The following is a 26,259-nucleotide window of genomic DNA, read 5'->3' on the forward strand; positions in this document are numbered from 1 at the left end:
TCTATTAGGTTGCGTTTGGATAGTGAGGTGATCTTATATATTATGTAAATATTAATAAAAAAGTAATAATAGAATATTGAATAATAGTGAATAATAATAAAAAATAGGTAAAAATGTAATAAAATAATAATAATAGTGAAAAAATATTTCACTATCCAAGGTAATCATGTTTTATTGAGTTAATACATTTTGATATATATATATATCAAACTCAAATCCTTTTATGTCCCATTGACGTTGAATTTAGAAATTGTGCTATTGCCACCACTAACTTCAAACCAAACCAAGCCAAGCCAAGCCATTCCAATTCCATACACAATGGCTTATCGAGCTCATATCGCCCGGGTAACACAATCACAAGTGCCGGAAATGTGCGTGTTTTCAGAGACAGACAACGAGCACTCATCGTAGTGGAAGTGGATCCAAACCCTTCCTTCTCTCTCTCTCTCTCACAGATCCCTCCGATTTTACGTCTTCGGATCTCGGGGTTCGAATTCGGACCGTTCATTCAGCTGGCGAATTCGACACCACCGGTGTTTGATCGCGTACCGTGTTCGGATTTCGTTCGGATCTGGCTGAGCTTTCCCGGAGCATCATCACTGACCCAATCATGAATCCGTTCTCTTCCGGAACGCGCCTTCGGTTAGTTCCAAATTACATACGGTTTCCATTATATGGATCAATTACACAAAATCTTACTTGTTATTCTTTAAACCTTGAAAATATATGTTAATCTTGGTTCACGTCGATTTTTCTTATTAAGATTGAAACAAATTGGTTGCTGCGGCTACCCATTCGGCATAATTCAATATTTTTACGGTTGAAAAGCGTAGCGTGTATATCCGCTTTTTGTTCATTATTGGGATATTTTTGTAGTTGGAGTTACTTGCTTTTGAATAGCTTTAACCCGGGGATTCATACTGAATGTGTGAGATAGTTGAGTTGGAAGCACCAAAATGTTTTAGATTTCTTTTTGTGGCACGGGTAAATGTGCTTGAGATGGGAGTTGGGTTTAGTGGGAATTGTTGAAGCAAATGTTGAAATTTAAGGTTGTGGTTTACCCAGTTAGTGGGGTGCATATAGTCTTGGATATATGGTCTTGATGCGGCGCGATATTATTTGTAGAGAATGATAACTTGGTGTAGAACGCCCTGAATCTTGTTGGGGCAATGTTTCTCTTAGTTTAGCATAAGACAAATGTAAGAAACGTGGTTCCCGGAAAGGTGCCTAATAGGTTTAACGGAATGAGCCAAAATCTGATGCTCTAGCCTCTGACACTACCTTATGATTCTGGAGAGGTTTCTAAAGTATGTTTTGGAACGAATTGAGAAGTGGAATTTCAACACTGAACATTCTCAACTTGGATCATATCCTGACGGAAAATGCCATCTTAGTTTGGGTTAAATTGTATTCCCATTCTTGTTTATCCATATAATAGCTTGAAGTGAGATGGAAATGATAAATATGTATAGGAAGCTTTTCAAAGTCATACAGTCAATAAAGACATTGTAATATATGTACACATGGGAGATAGTTAGGTATTTTCTCATGTATACATCCTGTCTACTTGGGCTATGCCTCATTTTCCTTTGAATAAAATTTCTTGATTAACCTATATATATATAAAAAAAAAGATTTCCCATGTCCAAGTCAGTTTCCCCACCCCCCCCCCCCCCCCCCCCCCCCCCCCACCATAAAATTATGCTAGATATTAACCTAAAACAATACCAGAATCCTTCCCACTGGTTTACCGCTTGAGCCATAGCACAAGGGATCCACAGTAACCCACACACACACAACACATAAAATCTAAAGCCATCTTCAACAGGGCCCCACAGGTTTACGGCTCAAGCCATAACTCATGGGTGCATCAGCTATATAATTCACCAAATCTACATAGTAGTCTTATCCAAGAATAAAAATCAGCATTTTTTTCCCAAAAAGTATTTAGGATATTTTGTATGTAATGAATTTTCTTTTTTCCTTTTTAACCTAAATGACAAGAATATGGAGGTTAGAGCTAGTGTATAAGTGTTAGTTACCACTTAGTCAAGGCTAATGTTATTATACTATGTTTTTTTTCTTAATAGGCACTTAAAGGTTTTCAATGTTGAGCCCCAAGTTTAGATTTCTAAATAAACATAAAATGGTGGGAACACCAGATTTTTTTTTATGAGTAGGAACACCAGAAACTCAAGCTTAAATTCCATTTTCAGCTAATCAATCAGTGGATCATTGGGAATCTTTATCATCATGGCCTATGGGTAACCATGGTGAAACTTAATAAGTTTCAAAATACTCATTTTTGGATTCATACAATATGGATGCTAGAGTGGCATCTTTTTTTTTTTTTAATAAGTAAGAAGATATTTTATTGATATTGAAATAGGTATAGCCCAAGTACACAGAAAGTATACATGTGATTACACGTAGTTAGGAACTAGAAACGGGTACAAGGAAATTATGAAAGTTGAGACCATTAAAGTCTATTACGATGGCCCACATAAATAAAGTCTTTGAGAAAAAACTCTTAAACTCTTCCAAACTAGAGTGGCATCTTATAAACAGTTTGTCAATTCTGACTTAATTCTACAACTTGTCTAAGCTTTTGGCATATGTCTTAGAATGGGTTGGATAATTTTTTATGACGAGGAATCTTGGAGACTATGTAAGCACAACATGTCTTTTATCCGGTTAAGTCCGGGATCCTTGTTAAGCTTCCCCATCAAACGGATAAGATAAAGTCATCGGCTATTAACTGATGTGATGTGGCCCCTAGAAATTGTTTGCACCCAAGACTTGGATGGAGCATACCACCAAGACCAAAATCCTTATCACTTGAGCCAGCACCTAGGGGGTGAGAACGGGTTGGATAATGCCAGTTAGATCTTATATTCAGTCTTTATTGAGCAACAGATAGAATAGAATGGAAAACAAAAGTTTCTAGGATTGGAAAACTTCTGATTTTAGTTTATGACAATGATGAAATGTCCCTGTTAATTCTGTTTTTGTTTCCCTTTCCCATGAAACATGAAATAACCCATTACTCCCATCTTTCTTTTTTGTGTTTTTAAGGTGTTTAATCTTGTTCATAAAAGTGCAGACAAAACTGTTTCTATTACCTTCAATGCTTCTTACTCCATTTGTTATGATTTAGAAATATTCCCGTGGCATAATGTAGCAGAACAATCTACATGATGGATTGGGTTGCAATCGATGTGCTAAATTGCACTTTTTGAAGTTTTAAATTATGGATGGCCCTTGAGGTGGTTCATAAAAGTTCACCAGATCACAAATAGAAGACCCGATTCTAGTAGTCTCTAAGACCACGATACCTTTTGTGGTCCAATGCATCGCCTTTTGCTAGTTAACTGTTTTGATCATTTTGAGTGAATGGTTTCTCATAAAGACATAAGGCAGTGGAGAAGAGTGGTCCTTCTTTCTTTCTCATGAGTATGTAATGTGCTGTCCTTTGGTATGCACAATTAAACTCCTTAAAATTTTAGTTGCTGAGTGAGAAGGCCATTTCTGTTTTTCTTTATTATTGTTTTGTTCTGCATTGCTTAATTGTATTGCTTCTGTTCTTATTTTTTAGGTGCTTCATTCAGTCAGTTTATATATTTGTAAGTTATTTTTATATTTTCTTCAGAAGCCAATGTTTCATGGACCTCACTCATTCTTTTGAACGTGATAAATTTTGTTTTGTGGTATATACCTATATCAATGCAGGGACATGATTCGGGCTATACGTGCCTGCAAAACTGCAGCAGAGGAACGTGCTGTTGTAAGAAAAGAGTGTGCTGCTATTCGCACCTCAATTAATGAAAATGATCACGATTATAGGCATCGTAACATTGCAAAGCTCATGTTCATACACATGCTTGGCTACCCCACACATTTTGGTCAAATGGAATGCCTTAAGTTGATTGCATCTGCTGAATTTCCAGAGAAGAGAATCGGCTATCTTGGCCTCATGTTGCTTCTTGATGAAAGACAAGAAGTTCTCATGTTGGTCACAAACTCACTAAAACAGTATCCAATGCTTTATTTATTTTTCAGCTCTATTTTTTCTTAGATTATTTTTTTTCTGTGTAAATCCCTATTTCTTCTCTGTTTTATGGTTTCCCCACATTATGCCTACTAACCGTGTTTTAATGTTATTAATTTTAAATTTGTTTTTAAGTGAATGGTTAATTGATATCGCATTCTTATGAGAAAACGAAAAGAGAACAATATCTATGCTATGTTGCATTCTTAACCTCTGTGCAGAGATCTTAATCATGCAAATCAGTATATTGTGGGACTTGCTCTTTGTGCTTTGGGGAATATTTGTTCAGCAGAGATGGCTCGTGATCTTGCACCAGAAGTAGAAAGGTTGTTGCAATTTCGAGATCCAAATACTCGGAAAAAAGTGAGTCTTTGTGCAGATTGAGATGTTAGTTCTGTTGAAATTATTTTGCAACCATTTCTATTTGATTACTAGTTTTTCTTGATTCTAGACATCACTTCCTTCCACATAGTTCAGCAGAAGTATATTTGAGAGAGAGAGAGGTAGTTTCTAGCTTGTAATCATTTTTATACAGAATAGAAGAAAATTTCCGACATATGTTAGTTACCCTTGACTACATGTTTTGTGACATGGGATAATCCTGCCCTTTATTTTCAGTGGCAGGACCTTAATCATCACCAGTTATTCCTACAAGGATGCTACTTGTAAACAGTTCTTTGCCAAATTCATTGCTTTTATTTTAGCCCTTAATACTCACCCTGAAAGAATCTGGTCCACGCATTTCTATTGTGAAACTACTTATCATTAAAATGGTCCATTTATTTAATTTTTTTAACCGGCTGATTCATCCTTCCAATGTTTTTCCCCCTCTTGATGGAAGCTATACCAACATGGTGTACTTGTTTAAACTACCATGGTTTTCCAGATGTGTTTTCTTTGTTGAGAAAATAATTTGAACTGATGCAAATTCATGTTTGGAGTTCATTGACCAACATATATATTTGAATTTCTGTTGTGTAACTTCCTGTAATTTGATGTTATTGGTTAACAAATTTCTCTTTAATCTTTCATTCTTGAAAGTTGACTACACTCAATGTTGTATGTAGGCAGCTTTGTGTGCTATAAGGATTATAAAGAAAGTACCAGACCTGGCGGAAAATTTTATAAATCCTGCTGCTGTCTTACTTAAAGAAAAGCATCATGGAGTTTTAATAACTGGAGTTCAACTTTGTACAGATCTATGTAAAGTCAGTGCAGAAGCTCTGGAATATTGCAGAAAGGTAACTTGACCATGTCCCAGCCAATATGTTTCCTATTACCCATAATAGAACAAAGGCATTCTATGTAGTTTATGCATGTGAAGTTTAATGTTATTGCGTGGAATAAGTTGTTTGATTAATGTACTTAACAATACAACAAACCTGCTGTTTTCACTGGATACGAAATGGCTTTAGTAGATCAGTTTTTTGTTTTTTAATTTTTTCTAAAATTCTAACAAGAGGTGTTTCTACCATTATTGTAGAAGTGTACTGAGGGTTTGGTCAGAACTTTAAAGGATGTCGCAAACAGCCCATATGCACCCGAGTATGACATTGCTGGCATCACAGACCCTTTCCTCCATATTAGATTGCTTAGACTTTTGCGTGTGTTGGGCCAAGGGGATGCAGATGCTAGTGACTTGATGAATGACATACTTGCCCAGGTAAATTGTCACTTAAATGCTAACTCATGCTATCTTTATTTGTTCTATGAGGTATGATTATTGGATTATCAGGAATTTTTGCTTTGCAAGATTGTTGACCCCATACCTAAAAAAACCTATTGACCCCATCAATTAGTGGGGTTTATTGGTTTGAGTTCTATGGTCAGTATATATCGTATCTAGAACTCTTAGGGGTTTGCTCCAGTGGTAACGGCCTTGGTCTTGGTGGTTTGCTTCCTCTAGGTCTAAGGTTCAAATCCTCTTGGGTGTAAACAATTTTTAGGGGCTATTGGACTGGTGGAGTTTTCCCTTGAATTTCCTGATGTGAACTTGCAGGAAACTCCTTGCCACGGGCATGTGCACCCCCGGGATTAGTCGGGACTTTGTTTTTGTACACTTGGTGCCGATAATATATAAGTTGTATCTAGGATGAAATACCAAATTCTTGCATGGAGTTTGGAACCTTGATTGTTTTAAATAAAAGGGAGGGGTGTGGAAGGAGGTTCTTAAGATGCATGTTTTATTAGTAGAAAGCAGCTTAACAGCCATTGGAAGCCAAGTTGGAGAATCTTAATGAAATATAGTTGATAAGTAAACATATTCTGTGGTTGTGTGTGGTTGCTCAAGATTTTTAACAATTAGCATTTAGGCCATGTTTGGCTGTAAAAAATGTTGGAAAGCTTTTTATTTGGGTGGGAAAATGTTTGAAGATGATTTTAATGGATTTTTGTGAAAGTTATGGATCCCATTAAAAATGTGTTTGGATAGATCGTTTGTGAGAAATGTTTCTAGAGAAATTTTTAATGTTTTGTTGTAAATTCTTAATTTAAAAAATTAAAAAAATAAAAAGAATACACAAGGCAACCTTAGGGGGGGTGGGCCCCGTTATGGTGGTGGCCTAGGTGGCCACCGCCATGCCACCCATCCATGATTTTTTAGCTTTAGTTTTTTTTTTATTTATTTTTTAATTTTTAATTAAAGGAGTGATAAAATTGTTTGAGGGACTTCTTATGGGGGGATGGATGAGTTGTTTAATTTTCATTTAGTAAAATGGGCCACAATACGTTCTCCAATTTCAAAAGGTAGATTGGGTAGCAGGAATTTTCATATTATTAAGAGAGTTTTATTGGGTAAGGCCTTGTTTGGGAACCCATTTCAACCCATCTCATCTCATTTCCTTCCCAAACATTTTTTTTTATAAGTAAAAATATTGTATATATCAAAAGGAGAAACCAAGTACACTGAATGTATACAAGAAAACACCTTGCCCAAAATGACTCAACAAGCCCCTAATGACCCAAAAAGCCCATAAAAAAACCAACCCAAAGTACATCAAACCCGACCCCAATCCCTTGTTTCCCGTAAAACTAAAACTCTACCTGAACACCAACCCCAACACTTTGATTCCCGTCTTCACAATGCCCTCTCTTTAGACTTCCCTCTAGTTGAACTACCACCCTTAGCGTCGTAGTTGATTGCCGAAAAAAGACGTTGTAACTCCCTATTTTTCTTGAAGCTTGTTTTGGTTTCAAGTGTGCGGCTTGCCTCAATCGCAGTAATTAGTTCGTTAAATTGGTCTTCACATCCTCCATGTGAAATTCCCACGAATTGCTGAATCTCGTTAACTTTAGGCATAATCCAATCCGCTATTGGAGGAAGAGAGACTAGGGAGCCACAATATCCCCATCAAACTGCACTCCCGACTCTAGACATTCCTCTACACAAGGCACCAATGCCAAACCCATTGGTTCTCTAGTAACTCCATTGGTTCTCTCTAATGGTATCAGGGTCCCCATTGGAGATTCTGGGGTGGCAGCAAGTCCCTTAACCTCTGGGGTGATAGCGGATCCTGCATCTCCTTCAGACCTCGGTAGTACACCCTTTTCCTTCAACTCTGACGAGGGAGCCATAGTTACTTCAGGGACCAAGGGTGTAATACCAACTATCGATCTATCCTGTGTTACATGAGGCGAATGACATTCTATTACTGATGTCTCTACGTCAATACCTGATGTAGACCCCGCTTCAAATAATCCAAATTTCCTTTTGACCCGCCATACTCTCTTGGATCTGGTTATAGGGAGAGAGCCGAATCTGATCTTCCGTTTTTCTTTTTCTAAGTTTAAAGGATTCGGGCCTATCATGTTTCTTACCACCCTGTTGCCTCCGGCTGAAAGTCGGTCTATTTTCGTAGACAAGAAGTTATCGCTGCCTTCAACTCGACAAGTTTGGTTTCCATCTCCTTTAGAGAATTGTGCATCTTGACAAGCTGGTCCTGAGGTGTGATTGGCAAAACCCCCCACACTCTGAACCCCCGAAGCATGTCCTGTCTTTAGAGCTGCCGCGTAGGATTGCCTTGCCACCGAAGATGTACTTGGATCTTTATGCATTTCCAAGTTCTCCCTCCCTGCCACACCACCTGCAGCACCTTGTCCTTCCAAGCTGTCACTCCCTCTCTTGTCGAAGGAACAATGACGTAGCACTTCCCCCATTCTTCTCCAGCCACTGCCCCCCTCTTCAGGAATGAAAATAAAATTCCTCTTCCCCGACCACCATACTCCTCCACCGCCATATAACGTCTGTGAGCATTCGAGCAGCGATGCGCTATGAAACTGCGTCGACCTTCCTTGATAGTGGAGAAAAAAATCTTGTTTCTTATCCTTAGTGCACGCTTCTATGGCCTTGGCCAGCCACTGTACTGTTGTTGAACCCAGAACCAACTTAGATATCACCCTTCGACTCCTTTCAGTAATGGCCAACATGCTCCCCTCCTTCACCAGTGAAAGGATTTAGATTCTATGACCAACTCCATAGAAGAACTCATACTGACCCACTCCCCGTCTTCAACAACCATTCATCATCTCAGAGACAAATCAGAAAACCGTTGGGAGCTGCAAGCACTACACAGTTGTCTGGACTCCAGGTTGTGCTCATAGGAGACGCCGGAGAACTCGCCGGAGCCTTAAGAGTCGACGGCACGACCAACAGAGCCTTCGGGAGGATTGCCGGAGTACTCTGAGAGACAATACAGTGATATCTAGGATGCCGGAGGTTGGACTGATGCCGGACGGCCCTCAGCGAAGTCGCCGAGGTCCATCGGCTTTATCTGTGACGACGGTGTAGTGTGTCTCGCCGGCAAGGGTGGGTGGCTGCAGATCTGGTTCCTTAGGGTTTTCATGCTTCGTAGTGTTTTCTCTCTCCTCTGGACCGACGTCGGCCGGCCGGCCCTCTCTCAGGGAAGTCGCTGGGGCTCGTTGACTTTGTCTGTGACGTCGGTGAGAGGTCACTCGCTGGCAAGGCTGGCGGCGGTTTCCTTAGGGTTTTACGTAAGAAGAGAAAATTTTTGAAGACAAAACTGAGACTACATGCAACACTCCAGGTCTTTTTCAAACATCACTCAAACACAAACATTTTTTAATTTCAAATTTTTAACTTTTTTATCTAATCATTACCTAGTCATTATAGCTTTTCCAAACTTTCAAACAAAACACTAAATACAATTCAACATTTTCAAATTACGAAATAAAAATAATATTAAAAAATTATATTCTAACTATATTTTAACTTTATAATATTTCTATTCAATTTTTTTTCTTTCCTTTACTAAAACCCAATAAAACATCTTAACTCAAACCGTTTCACTACTATTCACAGATTTCTCTTCTCATCGCATTCCCCAAGCGAGGCATGGTTATAGAGATACCAACAAGAAAATGGGCGGCTTTGTGGTGGGGCTTTGGAAGCAGACAATAAGAGGACAGGATACATTCTTTATATACACCCGCTTTGAAGTGGGTGATGGTTTTAGTATTAAATTCTGGCATGATTCATGGTGTGGCGATAGGGCCCTAAAGGAGGCTTATTCAGGAAGCCTCGATTATGTCTATTTTAGACAAATCCAAATGGTGTTCACCAATAGAATGTCACATTCTTTAGGGAGAGTCTATCCGTTTGGGGGTAGGGGATGAAGATAAGATTGGGTGCCCTTTTAAAAAAGGGAAAGTTCACTGTCCGCTCATTCTACAAGTCCCTTAGTATGAAAAACGCAAGTCCATTCCTATGGAAGACAAATGCTCTCATAAAGGCAATCTTCTTTGTTTGGGCTGCTTCCTTGGGGAAGATTCTTACACTAGACAACCTACGGAAATGCTGAATCATTGTCATGGATCAATGTTGCATGTGCAAAAGAGTGGGAAGTTCGTTGACCAAGCGTAGATTATTGAACACGATGGCTTTTAATTCTATTACTGTCCTCTCACAGCCGTCAAAGAATCAGACATTGTGTTCTTGCCAAATACACCACATTGCGCTCAAAAGGACCATCGTCCACTCTGCTAAATTATTATGACCACTACAAGGAGTCTGCCAACATCCCAGCAACTCTATCACACGTGGGGAATGACCCATTCAAACCCAAAAGTGTTAAATATTTCCGCCCATAAGTTCCTAGCCAATTTGCAATGCATCATAAAATGATCTATTTTTTCCTCATATTGCTTGCACATGCCACACCATTCCAACACTACAATATGCCTCTTTCTCAGGTTATTTATCGTTAAATCCTTCCTAGATCGAACTTCCAAACAGAAAAAGCTATCCTTGAAGTTGTCTCCAAATACACTTTCATGGAAATCAGAATCCAACTGGAGGGGTGAGCATTTTGAAATAACCCTGTATTAGGTTTATATGTCTCTGTGTCTATGTATGTATCTGTTGCCTGAGTAGTCTTTTATGACAGTTTGCAGAATTAAGGTGCAAAGTATCTCTTTGAAATCCTTGCATTTGTGTCTTCCTTAGCCATTAGTCCTGCTTGGTTTTTTAAATGCATAATCATCTATAAATCTAGTCCTGCTTGGTTTTTTAAATGCATAATCATCTATAAATCTATTACTTCAACTCCAGTCATATTATTGGAAGGACCCCTTTGTTGTGATTCCTTATACGCTTATTAAAGTGGGTTTGGGAAGCTTGTTGCTTTTACTCTAATATCATCTTTTAGACAGTCTTAATTGCTCATAATCCTTGACATCATCGTGCTTCATGATTTAACAGTACCTGACAAAGTTTGCACTTCTCTTTTTTGATTGACATGCCATATTTTGTCTTCCTAGGTGGCAACAAAAACAGAGACAAATAAGAATGCTGGCAATGCTATTCTGTATGAATGCGTTGAAACTATCATGAGCATTGAAGATAATGGTGGTTTACGTGTGCTTGCCATCAATATCTTGGGACGATTCTTGTCAAATCGTGACAACAATATCAGGTTTTGTTATATTATTTGAAGCTTGGTTGCTTTTGAGTCAATTATGGTCCTTTTTTATTTTCAGGTTTTACATGATTTTATTTTATTTTTTTATAAGCAAATAAGTATCTTTATTGAATAGAATGAAACTAGGCAATGCCCAAGTATGCAGGAAGTATACAAAGTGAGACACCTAATTACATTCTAGTAAGCTGAAAAGAAGATAGAAACTCATGGATATTCCCACCATGCAATAGCAGAAAACTACTGTAAAAGAGAAAATATAAAAAAACTCCAGATTTCCCCCACTGCACACTTCTTCTTGTTAAAACACCTATCATTCCTTTCTGACCATAGACACCACATTAAGCACAAAGGTATTATTCGCCACATTGCTGCCAGTTGAGCGCTATTATGCCTCCTGTTCCAGCACGCTAGTAGTTCCACCACACTCTTAGGCATGAACCAACTCAGCCCGGCTCTATTAAGGATACCATCCCATAACTCCCCAGCCACCTCACAATGTAAAAGCAAATGATCTATCGATTCTCCATTCCTTTTACACATGTAGCACCACTCCGTGACCACCATACCCCGCTTCCTTAAATTGTCAATCGTCAAGATCTTCCCAAGTGCAGCTGTCCAAGTAAAAAACGCAACTTTAGATGGCACTAAGACCTTCCAAATACTCCTCCACGGAAAGAATGTGGGCTGCTGGGCTGTCAAAGCCTTGTAAAAGGATTTTAACTGTAATCTTTTTTCTCCCCGTGTGAATCCACAACATACCGTCACCCCCATTTCCTCCTAACTTTGCTGAATACAAGTAGCTGTAAAAATTTGCCATCTCGTCAAGTTTTCAATCCTGAGCATTTCTAATAAAAGTGACATTCTAAGTTACTATCCCATTGGCACGACACAACAAATTTGAAATTGCAGCTTGCTGATTTCCAGCCAAATTAAATGCAACGGGAAAAGCAATAGAAAGAGAGTTCTCCCCACTCCAAGCATCGAACCAAAAACGGTTTCTTGCTCCATAACCCACATCAAACCTAATATGTTTTTCAAAGGTGTTCCACCCCTTTCTAATGAATTTCCATAGGCTTACTTCATAAGATCCCCTACGACCTCCTTAGGACACCATCCCCCCCACTCTCTACCAAACTTATGATCTATAACCTCTCTCCACAACGAGTCCCCCTCCATATGATACCTCCACAACCGCTTTCTTAAGAGTGCCTTGTTGAAGATGCTTAAGTTTCGCAGCCCTAACCCACCATTCGCAATCGGACAGCTTAACCTTTGCCAACTTACAAGGTGAAATTTAATTTCCTCCCCCATGCCACCCCACAAGAAAGCTCTAAACAACTTTTCGATTAGGTTAACCTCCCCCCTTTTGATAGATAGAGCCACTTCCACCCTGATAATTTTTTCTCAATCTTCTCTATCACTCCATCCCAAATACTCTTTGCTTTAATTGACACCCCCAAGGGAAGTCCAAGATTTTTCATAGGAAGGGAAGCAATTTTACAGCCCAATAGCTCTGCAAGAGAAGCAATATTACTCACATCCTCCATCGGTACCAATTCCGACTTCCCCAAGTTCACCTTAAGTCCTGAAACCGCTTCAAAACACAACAAAACCGCCCTTAGAGCTTGAATTTGGTCACTAACAACGTCACAAAAGATTAGTGTATCATCTGCAAATAATAAGTGAGAAATGGAACTGACACCATTACTGTTGTTGCCTACTGAAAAACCAGCAATAAATCCCCCCCTAACGGCAGCCTCCACCATACGGCTCAATGCTTCCATTACTAAAACAAATAGGAAAGGTGATAGCGGATCTCCTTGTTGCAAACCCCTCAAAGGCTAGAAAAAACCACAAGATTTTCCGTTGACTAAAACCGAGAACCGAGCAGTTGAAACACAATGTTTAATCCATTTGCACCACCTGTTCCCAAAGCCACATCTTCTAAGCATATAAAATAGGAAATCATAGCACACATGGTCATAAGCTTTTTCCATGTCTAGCTTACAAAGGACTCTTGGAATGCCTTCTTTTAACCGGCTGTCCAAACACTCATTTGCTATAAAAACTGAATCCAAAATTTGCCGACCCCGAACGAAAGCATTTTGAGGTTTGGAAATGAGTTTGTCCATCACCAAACTCATACGATTAGCTAGCACCTTTGATATGATTTTGTAGATCCAACCTACCAAGCTAATAGGTTGGAAGTCTTTCAAATCATGAGCACCAACTCTCTTTGGGATAAAAGCAATGAAGGTAGCATTTAATGACTTCTCGAACTTAAGGTTAGAATGAAAAGCATGGAAAATCTGCATCACTTCCTCATTCACTATTTTCCAACACTCTTGAAAGAAAGCCATAGAAAAGCCATCCGGGCCCGAGGCTTTATTCTTGCACATACCTCTCACCACTAGATGCACCTCCTCTTCCACAAACAGCCTCTCCAACCAACTTGCTACCTCCAAGTCCAGCGGGTCAAAAATTAGGCCATCAAGTTTGGGGTGCCATTCTACTTTTTCAGCTAGGAGCTCCTAGTAGTACTGCACTATATGTTCCTGGATCTCTTCGGCAGACTGTAACACATTTGAACCTGAATGGAGGACTTCAATAGCGTAGTTGTGCCTGTGAGAGTTAGCCACCTTGTGAAAGAACTTAGTGCATTTATCCCCATCCTTCAACCAAAGTGCCCTTGATTTTTGCCTTTAAGATATTTCTTCCATCAACAAAACTTTCTCAATTTCGGTCACCACCACATTCTTCCTTAACAAAGAATCCTCATTCACGTCCCTTTCCTCCAATGCTTGCAACTCATCCCAAAGAATATTTTTCTGCACTTCCGTATGTCTAAACACTTCTTCATTCCATTTCTTCAATTCAGCCTTTAGAGCTTTAAGTTTGCCCGCCACTATGAAACTAGGTGTACCCTCAAAAGAGTAAGCTTCCCACCAAGCCCTTACCTTCTCCACAAATCCTTCAACTTCCAAGTACATATTCTCAAATTTGAAAGGACGCCTACCCCCCCCCGCGAACCAAAGGAAGGTCCTCAAGATTCAACTGAAAAATCAGCTCTGAGAAGTCTTCCATTGCTCTTGTCGACGTAGATGCCCCTGCCCTCTCACTAGGAATTTTTTTGAGTTGTCTTATGAATTTTGGGGTTACATTATCTTATGAATATGCCCACATGAAAAAAAATTGATTACTTACATGATCTTATGAATTTTTTGTCACTACAATATGGATATTTTTCTTGGCACAGTATGTATTATCTGAACCTAGTTGTGTAAATGTGTCAAGGGGTCTATTATTTGCCTGTACATTTCCTTCTTTCATATAAACCGAGCCAAGAATAGCTGATTAATGATTCAAATCATAATTAAGGGATGTAAAAAGGCAAACTAGTGTGATGTTTTGGTAGTTGCCGCCAATAAATGAAGGCTGTCCCTATTCTGAATTCCCGCCCTTCATTGGACTGTACTAAGACCTCCTTACTAAAGGAGATTGCATTTTACTCACCTACCATAAATATATATTTTTTGATAAGTAAATATATGAACTAGAAGGGAGATGTGGGTTGTTCGTTTCAATGTCTGACAATTACATGATGAAAAATTGACCATTGATATCAATTGCTTTCCGCTATATGATATTAATGGTACCATAACTTGCGGGAAATATCCTATTTCGCTCTGCCCATACGGAACATGATATCTGTAGGTGATTATTAATATATATCAGAGGAGACAATCACCTCTATTTTGATCATGGTATCGTGCGCACATAACAGAAATGAAATTATATTTATTTGTAGAGGGAGTGAAACTGCTAGAAAGTAAATTAAGGTATTATATATCTATTTTTCCATCTTCAATAATGGTTTACCCAGTCACCAAGATCTAATTGACTGCATTTGCATGCTGCTATACTTGATTTGAGATTTCCAACCATGTAGGCAGTCTTCAATTTTGTTTGGATTTTCTGTAGACTTTTGTTCTTTTGCTTTTTCTGGCCTTTTTGAAACTCAGACTCAAGTTTTACTCTGTTATGCTTCAGCCTAATAGGTATTAGTCCTTGTATGTAATTATTTTCTTTGATTAATACCTTAGTTGCTTTGTCCCTTTACTCTATCCTTCTCTGTTGGCAGTTTGATCAGCTATATTACAAAACTTAAATTCGTGTTTCTTCAGATATGTTGCATTAAACATGCTGATGAAGGCTATAACGGTAGATACTCAAGCAGTGCAGAGACATCGGGCAACAATCTTGGAATGTGTAAAGGTATTCCATAGGTGTGCTTAGTTTTTGATTGACAACAATGAAAAAGTTGAGAAAATGGTTTTTTCTTGTTAAGCAATAAAGAAGTCTCCTTTTTGTTATTCTTTTAAATTGTCCTTTTTTCTTGGTGATTGAAATATACACAGGCAGCTTTCTATAGTCTTCTTGCCCTTTTCCTTTTTTGACTTATTTACTGATATAAGTATGGAGGGTTTGGATTGAGTTGTTGGATAGTTTCCAACATTTTCTGACATACAGCTTTATGTAGAATTAATGCATTGCCTTCTCGTTACCCTCTTCTGTATTATTATTGAGAAAACTGATTTTTCTAGCGTACAATCTCATTTGACCTTTCCTCTTTCAGGACTCAGATGCTTCAATTAGGAAAAGGGCCCTTGAACTTGTTTATCTTTTAATAAATGAGAGCAATGTGAAGCCTTTGACAAAAGAGCTGATTGAATATCTAGAGAGAAGTGATCAAGAATTCAAGGGAGATCTTACTGCCAAAATTTGTTCCATAATTGCAAAGTAAGTTACATTTGATGGATTTGAAATTGACGTCTTTCTCTTCTTTTCCTTTAATATACCAGATTATATTATCCTCGTATTTGCTATATAATTTGTGGCAAACATGAATATGGCTTCTTAAAAAAAAATTATGCTAGTAGCTACTAATAGGAGCAGGACTTGGTATTCATTTCGAAACATCTCTAGTCTCTAGAGGATCCATCACCCAATCACGTGTTGCTCTTGTAAATTCTATTTACTAGTGATTAGTGCTATCAACCCCTGTTAATTGTCAGCTATTGGCTCATCCTTCACCCATGTGATATTGATCAAAACTGGGAAAGGACTGCTCAGAGGTTAGTCCCACACCATAAGATCATGTTACTACATTGTGATGCAGCCAGTGCTCTGTAGCAAGCTGTCTTCAGTGTTTTGGGGTTGAGCTGGGTATCGGATCATTTTTCTATGTTGGAGTGGTCAATTTGGCAGCCTACTTAGTGAAACTTTTGGAAAATGATCCCAATTTGCCTAATGTGGTCTATAGGAGGGAGATAAAAGAACTCTCTATAAATGCATCATTGGGTGACAGCAAACTTATGTTTTTCTAGCCTTAGCTTTCAGATCTTTTGTGCCTTTTCACTTTTTCTACTGTAGTGGTTTTAATGTATAATCCTTGTGTACTTGGAAAGCACCTTTGTTCATTACTAAAATTATCTCTTATTTATCAAAAGAAAAAAAAAAAAATTGAACTTGTTTGCTTCCTATAACTTTTGTGTGTTGGCGATTGATGTTTTCTAAGATGTTATTGGAGCCTTGTTTAACTAAAAATGCCTTGGTTCAGTCTTGGTGGCCTCCATGCTGTTAATTTCTTCTGTTCTGCACTTGCAATGTCTACAATTCCTTCATTGTTACTTGGTAGGCATACATGTGATGGGGAAGTATTTGTGAGCTTGATATTTATTGTTGATCCTCTTCCCAAGGGTTTATACTTTTGGGATTGTTGTTTTTTTCAACATATATTATTTCCTTTTTGTGTGGCATCTGGAACATGACAATCTACATGCATAAAATAAATGGATTTACTATCCAGCAACAGTTGTTAACGTTCACTCTTTGGTGTTTAAGGTTTTCACCTGAGAAAATATGGTACATCGATCAGATGCTCAAGGTTCTCTCTGAGGTACAAATCATGACAATATATTCTCTATCTGTTGTATTATATTTAAGGCTGTTTGTTTGATGCTTTTCTGGAGAACGTCATTGTTTCCACTTTGATAAGTCCGTATAAGTACCCTAGATTGGTTTCTTGTGTCAATGAACATCTTTAGATCAAAAGGACTGTTGTCATACACGTAGAGCTCGTCTTGAATTGTCATAATGTGGTGTTATGAGAACACTATTTATTTTTCGGTTATATAAATATCTCGTTTGCTAATTTTATCAATAAATGAGGTGTTTTTTTTGGATCTCCAATTACCTGGTGCTAAGTTATTAAGTTGCATTCCTAATTCTGCTGGAATGGGGTGTTGCAACTTCCTTGCAACTTACAAAATGAACCCACCGACCAATAAATACAAGTGGGCAGTAAGAGAATATAATTGCTAATTAAAGCTCAGCATACAACAGCAAACCAAGAAACTCCTAACACACTCAACAGCCACCACCAGTGTAATTCCTTTTCACCACCATGAGCCAATAGATCTTCTAGCAACTGATAGGGGGATTAAAACTGCATGTCTATGCAAAAACTTGGCTTTTTCTTTTTTTTTTTTTTTTTTTTTTTTTTTTTTTTTTTTCTAGTTTTTTGAAAACAAAAGGTATTTAACTCATCATTTTCACTTTGATATCTTTTGGATAAGAATCCTTAATTCATTGGATAACTTATGTTCTAAATCTCCTTAATGCATATAAGGGCTGAGGGCTATCAAAATTAATAGGGCATCACCCTATTGTAAGTTAACTCTTCTCACCAAATATACTATTAAAATGCTAATCGGTGGATCACGTCTTACTTCACTGCAAGGTAGCCACCTCTTTGTGGCAAGTTATGCTTAATCGATATGGGCTAATGTGGGTGATACCCCAACGGGCGGTGGATTTGTTAGCGTGCTAGAGGGGGCAGATTGAGAGTCCTCACAGGGAAACGAAAATGATCCCAGTTTGCTTGATGTGGTGCTTATGGAGGAAAAGAAACGATTGCAATTGAAGATAACTAGAGGCTTTAGTTTTTAACCCTTTACCATTCAATGGCAGCCTGCCTTCGTATTCCTAGTTTTAGTATTAAAGAGTTTTCCGAGCTCTTTTTGTGCCTTAATTTTGCCTCTTCTTCTCCTTATTGGTTATGAATAAAATTTATCTTAGTAAAAATATGCGAATTCCAAGTTTAGAATTATGCCCTTCCTGTTCCCCAAAGCAATAAAATGAATGCTAGGATCTGCAGATCCTTAATCCTTCCCATGGCTGTCCTTCTAGTTATCCATCATTTTTTGTAGAAACGCAGATGAAAGTGATGGTGTTTGCGGTGTTGCACCTCTGCAGACACTTATGAAAACCTTTTTTGAGTCACATATTTGATCACCACCTGCTCGAATGCTTCTCCTAAAAACTATGTATAGAAAAATTGGACCATGTAATTCGCTTTGGTATGAAGTACCACATCTGACGTTAATCTTTCCATTCATGTAATTTTCTAATTTTCTCAGCACACTCAACTATATATATTGTTTGCCGGAGCTACTCATCTTTTATGCTATGCTTGCTAGGCTGGAAATTTTGTAAAAGATGAAGTCTGGCATGCACTTATTGTTGTGATAAGCAATGCTTCTGATCTCCATGGATATACTGTAAGGGCCTTATACAGAGCATTCCAAACTTCGGCTGAACAGGTACTTGATTTTTTTCCCCATTAAAAGAGATGAGCAATATGCTAATCAAAATGGAGCTCCCTATTATCTCGAGTATTTAAGCATACATGCCATGTATACACATTTGTTCTTCCTAAGAGGATTAACATTTTCAGCAGGAAACTCTTGTTCGAGTGGCAGTTTGGTGCATAGGAGAATATGGTGACTTGTTGGTCAAGAATGTTGGGATGCTTGACATAGAGGATCCAATAACTGTGAGTTCAACCTCATTGATGTGTTAGTTTGTATGAACTTCCTGTGGTAGTCCTGGCCGTATTCTTTCAGAGCATGGAAAGAATGACAAAGCAGCATGTAGACAATGTGTTTGAATAAGTCCTTTTTTCTTCTAACTTTTTAGGGGTTAATGTCTTGCTTATCCTGTGGGTGTGGATTGTTGAAACAATGGTTGTGATTTGTTAGGAGCCTAATTTTTTTGGGACAAGTCAAATTCCAAGGTAATATCAGAGCAGGAAGTCCTCAGTTTAATTCCACTTTGCCTCCCATTTATAAAAGAATTAGAAGTTAAACTCCACGTATTGGGCCTACACAGTAAGTTCGAGTGTTAGAAAAATGGTTGAGTGATTAAATTTATAATTTCCTGTAAGCTAAGTTTTTGGGACTGGTGACAATCTTTTTCCTTTAAAGTACGAACAGGTGGCAATCTAACACTGAAACATGGGCAAAGTAAGTTTCAGCTTCTTCGTCCTGTTGTGGAATAAGTTTCTGCAACTGAAATGATAGACAACTGAAATATTTTTTGCTCATCCCCACTTGCTCTTATTGCATAGGTTCAAATTGATTTTTTTTTATAAGTAAGAAATTTATTAAACCATGTAATTAGGCATATCCCAAGTACACAGGAAGTATATAAGGGAAAAACACCTCATTACAAACTAAAGCTGAAAAACAGCACGGAAATCATTTAGACTAGACCCATCCATTACAATAATCGAAGCCCAAAGCAACAATGTATGAAAAAAGAAGTCTTTAATCCCTCCCACCGAGCGTTCTCTATTTTCGAAACAGCGCTTCAAATTGAAATTACTAGTTAAATGATGCCATAGACGAGTTGTCCACATTCTGCAAGGTCATTTGCTTTATGCTAAACATGTGGGGTAAATCTACAACAATAAGGCTGTCTACTGGCTTCAGCTTTTACCGAAACATAATCACAGCATTGAGTAACATTGTTTGGTTGCAAATGAATGTTTAGACCCTTTTAGCTTGTCATCCTTGCATTCGTTTTTTCCAAATAACTCGGGCTCTTCTATACAGGTAACAGAATCTGATGCTGTGGACGTTTTAGAGGTTGCCATTAAGCATCATACATCAGATCTCACTACTAAAGCAATGTCTTTGATTGCTCTGTTAAAGCTCTCTTCTCGTTTTCCATCTTCTTCAGAGTATGTTAATGCTCTTTCAACTTCTATTTTAATCTTCATTTTATTTATTTTCTGCCATGCTTTATATGTTTTTTTCTAGTGTCCCTGATTTTTTTTGTTAAGAGGTGTATAGAGTTCCTAGTAAAATGCCCACATTCTGCAAATGCATCGCTGATGACCTTTTTGTTTTGGGTTTGAAAACTCGTTGCTCAACCTAATATGAACTGTTTGCTTTTCATATTGCTGGTTATTTATGGGCATATGGTTGGTCTTCTGATATGAATATGGTTGAGCCTCCCTCTCTCTCTCTCTCTCTCTCTCTATATATATATATATATATATCTTGCACATACTGTTATATGTATTGATTTGTGGATTTTTTGGGAACAGTGTGACGTTTTTGGACTTGGTCTTTGCTAGATTCCTCAAGTCTTCTAAAGTTAGCTAATCTTTCTAAGTAAATGAATAAAAAAAAGTTCCTTCTCACTTGTTTGTCATGAAAGTGTGATTGTTCTCTAAATTATATTGATAGGCGGATCCAAGATATTATCATTCAAAACAGAGGAAGCCTTGTGCTTGAATTGCAGCAGAGATCCATCGAATTCAATTCTGTTATTGAGAAGCATCAGAATATTAGGTATGCAGTAAATGTATTTAGATTTATATCATTAAGAGCTTAAAGTTTCTTTCCCACCCTTTATTGGGAAGCATCAGAAGGGTTTTTTTAATTGAAGCAAATTTGTATATTATAAGGAAAGCTGATGGATCAACTTATGCAGGTCTGCACTGGTTGAAAGGATGCCTGTCCTAGACGAGGCAACTTTCATTGGAAGGAGGGCCGGTTCGATGCCAGCAACAGTTTCAACTTCCAATGGGGCGTCACTTAATCTTCCTAATGGAGTCACTAAACCTCCTGCAGCCCTTCTTGTAGATTTACTTGATCTAAGTTCGGATGATGCCCCCGCACCTAGCTCTTCTGGTGCAGATTTTCTTCAGGATCTTCTTGGTGTTGATCTTTCAGCAGCATCAAAACAACCTGGTTAGTATTGGAATGTATCAAGGCTTAAATGTAGCATAAAAACATAGGAAATAGATTCTTTTATTTTTCTAAGCATTTTCCATAATACTGGCTGTTTTTGAGACCCCTGATCCAGAAAAGTTTTCCTTCTGTGGATTGGTGGAGGATTTGCCAAGGTTCAGCATAATTCCTAGAACACTCATACATGTGTGTATGTATACTTTGTGTATGTAGATGTGTAGTATTTCATTGTATGTATACATAGGCATGTATCATGTTGTTGTTGATGAATCAACTAGTCTTAATACATGCATATAACTTGTGTTTTTCTTTCAGGGATTTCTGGTACAAATCAGGCTCCAAGAACTGGCACAGATGTTCTACTGGATCTTCTGTCTATTGAAACACCTCCTGCACAAAGTAGCTCATCTATAACTGACATATTATCTAGCAGTCAAGTTAACAAATCACCAGATGCATCATTGGAGGGACTCTCCTCTCCATCTGCACTCTCTACGCAAGCTGCTACTCCTGCAGGAGCTGCTCCTATGATGGATTTGTTGGATGGCTTTGTCCCCAATTCACCAATACCTGGTAAATTTTGGCGTCCCTTGGTTTTTTTGGCAGATGATATGGTTTTCATCAAAATATTGATATCAAAATAGTGATAGCTGTTTCTTTCTGAACAGAAGACAATGGTCCAGTTTACCCATCCATCGTCGCGTTTGAGAGCAGCTCCTTGAGAATAATGTTTAACTTCTCTAAGGCACGTGGAAACCCACAAACAACATCAATCCAGGCTACTTTTACAAATTTGTCACCAAATGTCTATACAGATTTTATTTTCCAGGCAGCAGTTCCAAAGGTAATGGCAGTTTTTTTTTTTTTTTTTTTTTCCTGGGCCAAAGGTAATGCCAGCTGGTAGGATGGTAAATATGCCTATTCTGATATTGTATTTTTGATAGGTAATCAAGGAGTATTTATTCATAATAAAAGGCATAGTCAAGTACACAGGACGTATACATGAGCAATACCTATCTAGGATTTACAACCAAAAAAAAGATATTCATGAACATTAAGCCCATTAAAATCTATTGCCCCCTCCCAAAGGAACAAATTTTTAAAATAGAAAATTTTAAATTCATCTGCTGTCCTCTCGTGGTCTTCAAAACTTCTATCAGTCTATTCTGATGTTGTTTAATATATAAACTTATCATTGGAGCCCCCTTCTTTTTATAAGGGTATTTTACTTGCTGTTTTAAAGTATGTCTCCTGCCTTCTTTTGTATTTATATGAGATATTGTGTTCTGAGTATGGATTGATCACTTATGTTCTCTGGTTTCTATGTTCTTAAATGATCTATGTTTTCTTCATGTTAGTGGTTCTGAAATCTCCTGTTGATGTAAATCCACAGTTTCTTCAACTGCACTTAGATCCAGCTAGTAGCAATACTCTCCCTGCAAGTGGTAATGGATCCATCACACAAAATTTAAGAGTCACGAACAGCCAACATGGAAAGGTAATTTGCATATTCTCTTATGTATCTGCATGGTCCTGAGCATGTCTTTTCATGACTTCCTTGCATCGCTAAGTTAGCATGCATAGGCGACGCTCTTGTATATGTCCCGTATACTTGGTCCTTTGTCTACTTTATAGTCAATAAAGTTTTGTTTATTGATAAAAAAATGTAGCTGCATGGTCCTGAACCTGAATTTCATGACACTGAATAGTATCTGCAGTTTGTTATCGAAGTGGGATCATTTTTTTTTTATTATCCCTGCTTTAATTTAGTTACGCCCTTTTGTAATGGGGAAACATTACATGGGTCCGGGGTTTAACCAGGTAAAAGGTATGTTGCGTTTGCACGGTCTCTGGGATTCATTGTCTTAAAAAAAATTTAGTTATGCCCTTATACAAAAATAAGTAAAATAACTATGCCTCTATAATCTAATTTATCCAGATTGATTCTTTCATTGTCAGGCTGTTTTTTACTTTTCTTTTGGGTCTCATATGGAGATTTATGTTAGTCTTAGCTTGTTCTGCAGATTGTTTCCTTGCTTGGTTATGTGTAGCTCTCCTCGGTAGGCCCATGCTCTTTGTGGGACCTGTTAAAATTCAAGCTATTCTATGTTTTTAAATTAGCAATATTTATTTATTCATTAATCAAATCACTTCGCCACAACAAAAATAGTGTTAAAATTCCATTTTTAATGGCGGGCACAAGCATTCTCATTTTAATAGAAGACATTTAAGGAGCCCCATTGAATATAATGATATGTGAGAGAGTTTAAGGACCTCATCAGATACACTGGTACTAACTGATTTAGAGAGGTTGTTAAGAGCTGAGTCAATGTGTGGAGGCTGTAGAGTTGTTCATTCTAATGTGTTGTTTTGATAAATGAAGTGGTGGTTCTTATTTTATGATCATCTAGATTAACAACTCACTAAAACTAGAAGCCTTGAACTTAAATTTTATTTTTGCAAGTTACTTTTGTGTGTATGTGTGTGTGTATGTATAAGATTTATATTGTCTCCTAAAAGCATCTCCGGGATGTGGATACCATCATAGTAGATGAACTAGTTTATTTATGTTTGGAGTTCCGTACTTTCTATTGATAGGAGTATATGAACTGAACTTGATTTTTTCTTTTTTTTTTTACAAGTTACTTTTGTGTGTATGCATAAGATTTATATTATGCCTCGTAAAAGCAGCACTGGGATGTGGATACCATCATAGTAGATGAACCAGTTTATTTATGTTTGGAGTTCCTTACTTTCTATTGATAGCAGTATACATACCTTTAATAGGAGTTAACGGTATACAGACCTAAGTGGCCAGGGTTATACAATTCACATTATAGTTGTTATTACCCAAGAACACAAACAACCGACAACAATGTCGGTGAAAATCGGGATCTTTTTATCCTTCTGTTTATGTAGAATCTCTGAGGCCGCATTGAACGTCTTTTGAACCTCAAACTGACCCGTTGGTAATAGAAGTGCCCTGTTAACCCATCATGGAATGTCTGAGATGAATTAGCGAGATAAGTTGTAATGGTCTCTAATTAGTTTTATGGAAGTTACTTGATTGTGTAATCTAGTGAGCTCTACTCAACAAAGACTTTGACCTACTACTTGGTTTTGGATATCATGACTTTTTATGGGGCCCAGGATCCTGTGGCTTATGTTATTCCGCTGGATCATATCTTGAGGAATCTTCACCTTTTTATTTTGTGTGAGATACTATATAGTTACAAAGTTCATATTTTATTTCCAGAAATCTCTTGTCATGCGAATGAGGATAGCTTATAAGAGCAACGATGAAGATATTCTGGAGGAAGGGCAAATCAACAATTTCCCTCGTGGTTTGTGAGTTTGGATGGCCCTTTTTGATACATTGAAGATTGTGATGCGGTAGCACTCATCTATGTTGCGGCATGTGGTGTTGGTGCAATCTTCTGTTTCAATTCCTCAATTTGGGGCTGTATGATTTGTAGCAATTGGGATTTGGGACTGATTTTGATTTAATTTGGGATCATGGCTTCACTACCTTTCCCCAACCTTTTCCTTTTTACATTTTACTTCCTTTTGTAGGTGTTCTATGTACATTATTACACAACAAGGAATTCTGGTAATTAAATTTTGCCTGTCTGAGGCACAGAGAGGAGGGAGCTCATGATGTCATATTGAGTACTTGAGGTGGTTTGATTTTCCAGTTTGAATTTATTCACGAGCTTTATTCGGTGGTATCAAAGTCTCTGACTATACAGTGATTAGCATACTGCAACATGATTTTGTGTAATATTTCTTCAACATTATCAGTGAAATATCATCGAATATTATTTGTTTATTTAATTATTTCCCCGCCGAATTTTGAGTATGACATAGATATACCTTGGCTGGTGAAACATCAGCGGATATTTGCTGAATAACACAAGATATATGCATTGTAGTTTAGTTACTAAACTACTCTCAACACATCATTACAACTTTTTCAAATTTCAATACAAAATATAATAAACAATTCAATTTTTTCAAAATTTAAAATAATAATAATATTAAAAAATAATATTCTAATAATATTTTATCAATTCAACTCAACTCAACTCACTTCAACATTCAAACACACTGAGTTATATTCTCAAGTTCAGGAAACAGTTAATCAAGTCTCGTTTGTTTTCACAGATGAGATGAGTTGAGTTGAGATTAAAGTTAAAAGTTGAATAAAATATTGTTCGAATATATTTTTTTAATATTATTTTTGTTTTGAGATTTGAAAAAGTTGAATTTATTATTTTATTGTGTGAAAATTTAGAAAATTTGTAATGATTAAATGAGATGAGTTGAGTTAAGAGGAATTGTAAAAACAAACGAGATGATTGTTATTTATTATGTCTTTATGAATTTTTTGGTCTGTCTTAAATTTAAAAAAAAAAATTAAAATTAAAGAGTTTACTTTACAGTAGTATCTCTCTTATTTGACGCATGAACTTAGAAAGCGATCTGGACTTGAAATGCATGAATTTCTGCAACTTTTTGTTATGTCGATTACTTTTGTTGTACTGGTAAAGTGGCAAAGTAGTTATGAGTTACGCTATCATGAGCGCATGGATTTGTCATGAACACTCTCTCTTTTTCCCTTCCTCCTTTTTAATTATCCATTTGTCCAAGTGGCAAAAACTTCATCGAATTTAATAAGGCTCTGCTAATCATAGACTTTAAAAAAAGAAAAAAAAATCTTCTCCCTTCATCTATCGATGCGGACCATTTAATTTAGGTGACTTTTATACACAAGGTAGGAGCCAATATGGTCCTAAAATGGGTCTATTTTAATGGAGAAAGATCATTCATCATTTCCCATGTTAGATTGAGCTAACCCGGGGTAAGCCAATAGGGAGGCTGGCAAAAGTGACCAAATATTATCTTTTTTCCTTTGATTTGTAAACTGTGAAATGACATTCTCATTGTCATGCACTAAAGTTGTGAAGACCTCGGATAAGACCCTTGAACCTCTCTCTCTCGCTCTCTCGCTCTGAGCTTGAAAAAGATGGTATTAATAATTAAAAAAAAATGCATAACTTTATATGTATGATCGAGCCCGTGTGTCTCCTGCGGAGTTGGTATTAATATATTATAATGATCTCAGGCTCACCAACTTCGATACAGATAACTTGACTTTCGGCTGTCTTGCTGT

The 26,259-nt window shown here is 37.4% G+C and overlaps 1 protein-coding gene across 4 annotated transcripts; it reads left to right on the forward strand.

The window, feature by feature from the left end:
* The first annotated feature begins 264 nt into the window (after positions 1 to 264).
* LOC121254812 (AP-1 complex subunit gamma-2-like) lies at positions 265 to 24,920 on the forward strand. Of its 4 annotated transcripts, none has more exons than XM_041154979.1 (18): positions 265 to 642; positions 3,730 to 4,032; positions 4,270 to 4,411; positions 5,116 to 5,289; positions 5,532 to 5,711; positions 10,823 to 10,977; positions 15,168 to 15,258; positions 15,620 to 15,783; positions 16,888 to 16,942; positions 18,525 to 18,647; positions 18,782 to 18,880; positions 19,941 to 20,068; positions 20,580 to 20,684; positions 20,827 to 21,086; positions 21,402 to 21,659; positions 21,758 to 21,930; positions 22,480 to 22,584; positions 24,343 to 24,920. In XM_041154979.1, the coding sequence occupies exons 1-18, from the start codon at positions 611 to 613 to the stop codon at positions 24,436 to 24,438; spliced, it is 2,643 nt and encodes an 880-aa protein (XP_041010913.1). In that variant the 5' UTR covers positions 265 to 610; the 3' UTR covers positions 24,439 to 24,920. The 4 variants fall into 4 exon arrangements, with proteins under 4 accessions (XP_041010913.1, XP_041010914.1, XP_041010911.1 ...); XM_041154980.1 differs by having other exon boundaries at positions 5,535 to 5,711; positions 21,755 to 21,930; XM_041154977.1 differs by having other exon boundaries at positions 266 to 642; positions 21,755 to 21,930.
* Positions 24,921 to 26,259: the final 1,339 nt, after the last annotated feature.

This window comes from Juglans microcarpa x Juglans regia, chromosome 3D, assembly GCF_004785595.1.
Source record: "Juglans microcarpa x Juglans regia isolate MS1-56 chromosome 3D, Jm3101_v1.0, whole genome shotgun sequence".
In the NCBI taxonomy this organism is placed as follows: Eukaryota; Viridiplantae; Streptophyta; class Magnoliopsida; order Fagales; family Juglandaceae; genus Juglans; species Juglans microcarpa x Juglans regia.

Bases quoted from the DNA above. Each gene is read 5' to 3' on its own strand.
- LOC121254812 (XM_041154977.1), top strand. From the start codon at position 611: ATGAATCCGTTCTCTTCCGGAACGCGCCTTCG. The intron at 20,685-20,826 runs GTATGCAGTAAA...CAACTTATGCAG, and splicing joins GAGAAGCATCAGAATATTAG to GTCTGCACTGGTTGAAAGGA. The intron at 22,585-24,342 runs GTAATTTGCATA...TTTTATTTCCAG, and splicing joins CGAACAGCCAACATGGAAAG to AAATCTCTTGTCATGCGAAT.